Consider the following 9,274-nt stretch of genomic DNA (forward strand, 5'->3'; position numbering starts at 1 on the left):
CTGTGAGCGGCCGTCCAGAAGCCAGCGACTGATCTGCCTCGCCCGGGAAGAGCGCAATGATGGTGCCAACTTGGGCCAATGAAACATCCTCCACAAGTAGACTGAAGAACAAAAGGACAGCAACTTGTCTGTTCCCCTTCCCCCGATTCCCCAATAAAAAAAAATTTTTTTAATAAAAAAAAGTTATAAAGTCAAATGCATTTAACAAATATTAACAAAAAAAATGTAATCACACCAATAGTCACAGAGATTGAAAATAAAAAATATATGTGGTTACATTGTGATTATCTATGAAAATGCCCTTATTCCTTAGATATGCATAGGAACAAAATAGCATATCTGTAATTTACTCTAAAACAAAATTTAGCCAAAAAACAGATGAAGCAAATATGGCATAAAAGCTGTTAAATCCAAGTGTTGGGTATATGGGTTCATTGTATTATTATTATTTTTTTAAGATTGAAACTTTTCACAATAAAAAATTTGCAAAATCTAGGGCCAGCCGAGTGGCTCAGTTAGTTAAGAGCTCGCTCAAGAGTGCGAGTTCTGAGCAACAGGATGGCAGGTTTGATTCCCAGCCCAAGCTGAGCTGCCAACAGGTGGCAGGATGGCTCAGCTAAAAAAAAAAAAAAAAAAGTTTGCAAAGTCTAAATACAATGTGGTATCCTAGCCTGATTCCTGGAACAAAAGAAAAGTGCCTAAGTGGAAAAAGTGGTGAAATCTGTGAAAAATCTGAAATTTGTGACTAGTAACATACCACTGCTGTTCTTGTAGTTTTGACAAATGTACTTTGGTTATGAAATGTTAACAGGGGAATCTGGGTGACGTGTATATGGGAACTCTGAATTATCTCTGTAACTTCTCTGTAAATGTAAAATTATTCTAAAATAAGAAGGTTAATTTTTTTTTTAAGTTAGTATCTGAAACCACCGAAAAAAGTGGGGTGTAGGTGGCATAGTGAAGCACCCAAAACATACTTATAAAAGTCTTCATAGAATCGCCCCTTGTGATCCTGTCGAATTGAGGCTCGGTTTACTTCTGGAAATTCATCTGAAATAGAGAAAACAAGTATGTAGATTGAAAAGAGAAACTCACAGTTTCTCTGTTCCCTCTTCTGGGTTGAACATTTGCATCACAAAAAAATACATAAATAAAGATAATTATAAATCTACTAAGTTGGTTTTAAGATGAATCACAGCCCAGACTTCTTGCATACACTAATGGGCTGTGCTATTTTTTGTTGTACCCTTTCTTCATAACAGAAACGGTGAGAGAGAAAGAACAGTGCAAAGGGAAATGATAAGGAATTGATGGAGATAGGGGTGTGAGAAGCTTAACAAAAAATAACTAGAAGAAAAACTTACCAACAGATTTTGCATCATAGAAAGTTCTAGAAAATAGGACCACTGTTACTTCATGACTACAGTTCTTCTCCTAGGCATGAGTAGAGAAAAAAAGGGCTCAAGTTTATTCCATTTACTTCACCAGGAAGCAGCCCAACATGAACATAATATTCTCAATTCTAGGAGGCTTCATGGCCGTACAGTATTGAGTAACATCAGGTAATTGCAGGTCGCATAATGTAGTGGACACCGCACTGCTGGGAGTCAGACCTGGATTGAGTCCTGGTTCAAGGTCACTACATGACCTTGGACAATTTACCTAAAGTCCCAAGAATGGGGCAAGTAAAAACAGCAAATCACCAAAAGGTATAGGGCCGTCTCCTAGCTCTTGATTTGGCATGAAATAGATCAGCCCAGCGTAAGAGGATCATGGTATTTGTACCTGCTTCACAGTGTTTTAGAATTTCTTCAGAACTGTAGTTTAGGGAACAAGAACAGAACTTATGGTGGTAGATGTAACAATCAAAGACACTCCCACATCCTATCAATGTCACAGGATGAGGACTGGGGTCTGCTTGGGGTCAAAGCCAAGGCAATGAATTACCTTTGGACTGGGATGAGAACTAGTGGAAATAAACACTTCCATGGAGTCTGGAGATCAATGTTCTAGAAGATGTTTACAGATGGCATGCAGTTCGGCTTGCACCAGTGAGCCAGCAAGCTCTGTTTCAGTTCCTCCTGGGTCTTTGAGACAATAGCCTATACTGACCCAATCCATCTCTAACCCAATCATACTGACTACACAATTCAGCATTCACCAAATAAGCTATACAACATACTGCACATTGTATGACAGACACATTATAGTCTTCCATGGATAGACCTCAAGTGGACAGGAATTCCTAAATACAAGCCACAGTACCAAGAGCAGAGTGCTATGAGAAAGCAGGCCTTCATTAGTCACCTTCTAATTTACCTGACTCCTGGTACTCCAAACTCAGCATCTTAATCTAATTTGGGTATAAGTGATGTAGAGGAAAAATGTCTTCAATGGGCTGGTGTGGGCATATGAGCCTCTCAATTCATACGTGATGGAGGAGATAATAAACAACAGTGGTAATGTGGCCTGGGATTACAGAAACATAGACAGGTCAGCACAGGGGTTACGATCTCAGGCTAGCTCTGGATGAGTGGATGGAACAGTATTAGAATCCTCATTCTGCTTTTACAGGCTATTGATCATGGGTAAGTTACCTAACCTCTTAGAGCTGTACTTTCCCTACCTATGTGATAGGTAATTAAGACAAGAGAATTAAGTGAGATAATATAGGCAAAACACTTACCACATACCTGCTGTCAAAATACTCAATAAATGTTAACTAGGACTACTACTCCATCACCACTATATTTTGGGCTCAGAAACAAACTCATATATTCCCATGCTTAAGTTATTCAATAGGTTATGTAAATAAATAACTTTCACCAATTTTCATTAAATCAATAGAGTGTTTACAGAAAGGTATTTTAATTCATTTTCAAGTTCTTGCTTTACAACCAAGTTCATGATTTTAAAAAATAAACAAATCCTGGGCCAGCCGAGTGGCGCGTTGGGATGCCAGAGGGCCCCGGTTCGGATCCCACATATGAGGGCCAGTGACACTGTTCCCATCCCCCCAATTCCCTAATTAAAAAAAAATTATTATTATAGTCATCCTAGTGGATGTGAGGTGGTATTTCACAGTGGCATTAGTTTGCATATCCTTCACAACTAATGATCTTGAGTATCTTTTCATGTATTTGTTGGTCATCTGTTTATCTTCTTTGGAGAAATGTCTATTCAAGCCCTTTGCCTATTTTTTAATTAGATTGTTTGTCTTTTTGTTGTTGAGTTGTAAAAGTTCTTTATATATTCTGGACACTCGACTCTTACCAGAGATAATAGGCAAATATTTTCTCCCATTCTGTGTGCTGTCTTTTCACTTTTTTGATAGTGTCGTTTGATGCACAAAAGTTATTAATTTTAATGAAGTTCATTCAATTTATCTATTTTTCTTTGGTTACTCATTTTTGGTGTCCTATCTAAGAAACCCTTGCCAAATCCAATGTCATAAAGATTTCCCTTATGTTTTCAGAGTTTTATGGTTTTAGCTCTCATATATAGGTCTTGGATCCATTTTGAGTTAAATTTTTTTTGTTGTTTTTTTTTAGCTGAGCCATCCTGCCACCTGTTGACAGCTCAGCAGCAGCTCAGCTAGGGCCGGGAATTGAACCAGCAACGCTGTTGCTCAGAGCTCACACACTTGAGCGAGCTCTTAACCAACTGAGCCACTCAGTCAGCACTTTGAGTTAATTTTTTATATGCTGTGAGGTGAGGGTCCAAATTCATTCTTTTACATATGGATATTCAGTTATCTCAGAACCACTGTTGAAGAGCTTGTTCTTTTCCTCATCAAATGGACTTGACATTCTTATCTAAAATCAACTGGGCATAGATGTATGGGTTGATTTCTGTACTCTCAAATCTATTCCACTGATCTATTACATATCTATCTTTATTCCAGTACCACCGTTTTAACTACTTTGACTTTGTCGTAAGTTTTAAAATTAGGAAGTGACAGTCCTCCAACTTTGCTCATCTTTTTTCAAAACTGTTTTGGCTATTCATGATCCCTTGCAATTAATCCCATATAAATTTTAGAATCAGCTTTTCCATTTCTGCAACAACAAAATGCCATTGAGATTTTGATAGGAACTGTATTGAGCTGTTGTTTACTTTGGGTAATACTGCCTATTTAATAACATTAAGTCTTCCAATCTATGACCATGGATTATTTTTCATTTATTTAGGCCTTTGTCAATCTCTTCTAGCAAAGCTTTGGAGATTTAATGTACAGGTCTTATACCTCCTTAGGTAAATCATCCCAAGTATTTTATTCTCTCCGATGTTCTTATAAATGGAATTTTTTACTTCCCTTTTATAAAATTTAATTTCTTGTGTTTTGTTTTGTTTTTTAAATGTTTTGAACTTTTTTTCACCCTCCCCCACCTCTTCTTCCCCCCTCCTCATGTCCAAGTTAAACCGTTGTTCTCAGTCTAGTTGTGGAGGACGCAGATCTCTGGCCCACGTTGGTATTAGGAGCATCACGCTCTACGTGGCTCTTGCTCTAACCAACTGAGCTAACTGGCCACCCCTAATTTCTTGGTTTTTAATTTCCTGTTTGCTTGTTCATTGCTGATTCTGTATCCTGTGACTTTCCTGAATTCTTTTATTAGCTCTAATACAGGTTTATTTCTTTTTTTACAATATGGATGCCTTCTGTTTTTTTTCCTTGCCTGGTTAAAACTTCCAAATAACGGTGAATACTAGTGAAAGCAGCCATCCTTATCCTGTTCCTGATCTTAAGAGGGAAAGTTTTCAGTCTTTCACCATTGAGTATGTTAACTGTGGGTTTTTCATAAATGCCCTTTACCATGTTGAGGTGATTAAAGTAATTTAAATCTAGAGTCTTATCAATTTAGCCATTAGCTAAAATTTTAAACGCAGCTTAATAGAAACAGTGCATTTTCAAAAAAATCTGCATTGAATAATGTTTACTCAGTGAGATTTAGTGCATAAGAAGAAACGTACCTTCCACTTGGTAAAGAGATCAGCAAGGAAACCATTCACAGCTTTCTCAAAATACAGATCCCCTGGAAAAGAAACAACAAGGGGATGAGGATTGTCCTTATTTCTTGCTTACAATTTCTTCTCTCAGTATAGTCTGAGAAGGTGAGCTCTGCCATATCCTAAAACAAAATCATAAAAGCCAGATGTATAAAAGTGGTTTCAACTTAGATTTTCTATGGAGCAAAATTTATACTGACCTCACTCAGTAAGAGGCCATGGCTTCAAGGTAAAATCCAAGACTTCAAAAAGCTCTGGGGCCGGTTGAGTGGCTCAGTTGGTTAAGAGCTTGTTCAAGAGTGCAAGCTCTGAGCAACAGAGTCGCCGGTTTGATTCCCACATGGGCCAGTGAGCTGCACCCAAGCTGAGCTGCCAACAGGTGGCAGGATGGCTCAGCTAGTGAGAGCATCTGTTCCTAACAACAAGGTTGCCTGTCAAGATGGGGCTATACCTGCCCGCAACTAAAGACTGAACTCAGCACCTTGAGCTGAGTTGCCGCCTGGGTGGCTAAGGGGATAGAACACGCACTCTTAACAACGAGGCTGCTGGTTCGACTCCCGCATGGGATCGTGGCTACGCCCACTCCTAACTAATTGAACACAGCACCTTGAGCTGAGTGGCATGATTGGATTTGGTGCTGAGCTTGCTGTGCCCTTCACAACAAAGATGGAAGGACAGCAACTTGACTGTTCCCTTTCCCCAATTCCCCAACATTGTTCCCCTCCCTCAATTCCCCAATAAAATCTTCAAAAAAAAAAGCTTTGATGATTAAAAAATATGGTGTATCTTCAAAATGAGAGAACCATGTAACTTCTAAACATGATTGTTCTCAGTGATGCTTACAGCTTGTTAGAAGATGATCTGATAGACCCTGGGCATTCAGTAAATTACCATTTTCAGTTCCTGCCCTTTTTTTTTTTAAGGTTTTATTGGGGAATTGGGGGAGGGGAACAGACAAGTTGCTGTTCTTTTGTTCTTCAGTCTAGTTGTGGAGGACATCGCTTCACTGGCCCATGTTGNTGAGCCCTATTTCCCGCAGTACCTGATCCCACCCCTAGTCCTAGCCTTTTTGATTAAATGAGCCAATAAATTTATTTTGTATTTAAGCCAGTTTGGGTTAAATTTTCTATCATGTACAACTGAAAACAGCCTAAGGGATACAATAGAATTCGCATCAGGTCTAGAATCACTCCTAGCCACCAAAAAGCCTTAGTAATTTACAGGGATGGTAAAACTCCTGCCCTCAATCTTGTTCTGTTCTTGTTAGTTATAATTCTGAGTTTGACAAACATGTGTTTGCTTCATATAAGGGTTTAATAAGCCTCGTATCATTTCTCTTGCAGGCTGGGATCAGTTCTTATCAATGAACACTTTGTTAGTGAGAGGCAATCTCCTCAGGCTGTCTAACAGCTACTGTGCCCTACTTTTCTCTTCCTTGATAATGGAAATCTTTAATTCTGGGTGGCAAAGCCCCAGAAGATGAGTTATGATTTTTCTAACCCCTTCATAGTCATTGTATTACCCTTTACCAGGTAGAGTGGACCCTTGAATAATTCAGGGGGAGGGGTACCAACACCCTCAAAGTCGAAAATTTGCATATAACTTTTGATTCTACAGTTGGCCCTGCATATCTGAGGTTGGTTGAATCCATGGATGCGAAACCAGCAGATACAAAGAGCCAACTGTACTTATTGAAAAAGATCTGTGTGTAAATGGATCCATGCAGTTCAAACCCGTGTTGTTTAAGGGTCAACTGTACTTGCTTTCAAGCAGAGGCCTAGGCTAACATATATGTCTGTCTTAATTTTTAACAAAAAAGTTTAAAAGTAAAACAAAAATAGTTAAAAATAAAAAAATGCTTATAGAATAAGGATATAAAGAAAGAAAATATTTTTGTACAGTTATACAATGTATGTTTTCCCCCCCCTAAGATTTTGGGGAATTGGAAGAGGGAATAGCATTGAGGAATTGGGGAAGGAACAGACAAGTTGCTGTTCTTTTGTTCTTCAGTCTAGTTGTGGAGGACATCGCTTCACTGGCCCATGTTGGTATTGTGATCATTGTGCTCTTCCCGGCTAAGACAGATCGGTCGCCAGCCATTGGACGGCAGCTCATGCCGGCTGCTGGCTGCTCACGGTTGTTTACGCAGCCCATTGCAGCCTATGCCGTCGCCAGCGACTCCTGGCAGCCCAGCTCCAGGTTGAGTTGTTGTTCACCATCTTAGCTGTAGAAGGCGCAGCATCACTGGCCCATGTGGGAACCGAACCGGCGGCCCTGCTGCTCAGAGCTCGTGCTCCCAAGCCAACTCTTAACTAACGAGCCACTCGGCCGGCCCAGCTCCTGCTGTTTTTGATTGACCTTGATGACCCACAGTAAAAATTAATTTATAATTTTGATAAACACAAACTTGAATTGCATGCACCATGAGGCTGGTGTGCTGGACACAGTACCTACACCTCATAGCAGCATTATTGTTCTCTACTTGTTCTGTAATTCTAATAAAATGAGATAAACTTGGTGATTTTTGTGAGTGACAGGACAAGAAATGAAAGATATCAGAGAAAGTGTTGGTTCCTAGCCACAAAGTCACTCTATGACTTTTGATCCTTTAATTATAGAATAATTAAAGATTTGAGAATTCAGATTTTTCATTAATACTTCACTACATTTCATTGTAATTCACTATGTATATAAAATATATAAAGTATTTGTTTTAGCATTTGAGGATTCATAAAAATCTCAGAACATATCTTTAGAGAAATCAAGAGCTTACTGCAAATGACAACCTTGGAGAAATCAGAAACTTCTCCCCATTAGCAGTTATGACCAACACTTAGGAACAGTACCATAAATATCAAAATCCCACATTTCACAGCTCATCTGAATAAATATGTAAACCATAGCCGACGTAGAACGAAACACCACCTGAAATAAACAAAAACATAATTGCATTAACAAAGCAACACTATATAGTTTCAGTCTACAGGATAAAAAAGTTCTGGAGATTTGTTTCACAACAACGTAAATATACTTACTACTACTGAGCTGCACACTTAAAAATGGTTAAGATGGTAAATTTTATGTTTCTTACCACCACCACCACCAAAAAGAGCAATGATGGAATTGTGACATGGGACTTCTAAAAGCAAGCTTCATCCCTGGCATCATAGGCCATTAGAAGATCCTGTCCCTGTCTTCTAGGAGCTTATAGTAAAGAATAAAGATTGCAAAGCACTGCAACATATACAAACATTCCATGAAGCTTCTCATAAGAAACATTGGAGAAGAGGCAGCAAATCTATCTGGGAAGATCAAGGAAACCTCATTATGGAAGCAGAACTTGGGCTAAGACTGATGCCAGTTGGTGAGTTGCTGGGTCTAATAAATAATTCACATCGTACCCCAGCTCCAAACCCAGACTGCCTGCAGGAAAAATGTAAGTGTTTTCCTGGGCCTGTGTACTTTACCACAAAGCCCCTTACCCAGCCCTCCCCTCCTCCACAGGCTTTAAAGACGTTTGGTGGAAAAGCAAAATGTAAGTCTCTGACACCCATTCGTTCACTGGAGGCCTCACTCCTTAAAAGACGGAAGCACGTTCACCATGCACTTCCCAGGGCTTTCCATAGTCTCTGGGACATAACAGACAACACTCGATAAATTCGCTCTCCCTGTCTAACACACAGAAACACAAAAACTCAGAGAAAATATACCTTTCAAAATGCTAACTGTAATCATCTCTGGGCATTATGAGTGATTTTTCTCTTTTTATCTTTCTGTTTACCTTTTAAATTTCAAAATATTTCAGAGAAATAAACAGAAATATATACAGTCTAAATTTTTTATAATAAACATGCAATGTTCTTATAATTAAAGAAGTTATTGTTAAAAAGATAACTTTTCAGAGAAAAGTACTCTAGAGACAGAAGCTGGCTGATGGTTGCTTCTGTGTATCAGGGATACTGACAACAAAGGGGCATGAAGGAACTTTTTGGGACGATGGAAATATCCTATACTTGATTGTGGTATATACATTCGTTAAAATTCACACTATACATGTATAATGGATGTGTTTTATTAAGTTGATTTAAAAGATACTTTTCTAGGGCCGGCCGAGTGGCGCGATAGTTAAGAACTGACTTGGGACGCCAGAGGGCCCCGGTTCGGATTCCACATATGAGGGCCAGTGACACTGCCCTCCACAGCTAAGATGCTGAACAACAGCTCAACCTGGAGCTGGGCTGCTGTGAGGCGCCGGCGAGTAGGCTGC

The 9,274-nt window shown here is 39.2% G+C and overlaps 1 protein-coding gene across 11 annotated transcripts in view; it reads right to left on the reverse strand.

The window, feature by feature from the left end:
- DEPDC5 (DEP domain containing 5, GATOR1 subcomplex subunit) overlaps positions 1–9,274 on the reverse strand; it is a 123,292-nt gene that overhangs the window by 93,332 nt on the left and 20,686 nt on the right. For all 11 annotated transcript variants that reach the window (XR_002124067.1, XR_002124066.1, XM_019643168.1 and 8 more), the window contains exons 9-12: positions 7,854–7,932; positions 4,972–5,033; positions 1,365–1,434; positions 978–1,050 (exon numbers count right to left, since the gene is read on the reverse strand). Coding sequence is in view for 9 of the 11 variants with exons in the window: in XM_019643168.1 (XP_019498713.1) it covers positions 978–1,050; positions 1,365–1,434; positions 4,972–5,033; positions 7,854–7,932 (284 nt within the window). In the remaining 2 variants the exon portion in view is untranslated. The remainder of the gene's footprint in view (positions 1–977; positions 1,051–1,364; positions 1,435–4,971; positions 5,034–7,853; positions 7,933–9,274) is intronic.

Source organism: Hipposideros armiger, unplaced genomic scaffold (assembly GCF_001890085.2).
Source record: "Hipposideros armiger isolate ML-2016 unplaced genomic scaffold, ASM189008v1 scaffold_75, whole genome shotgun sequence".
NCBI classification, from domain to species: Eukaryota; Metazoa; Chordata; class Mammalia; order Chiroptera; family Hipposideridae; genus Hipposideros; species Hipposideros armiger.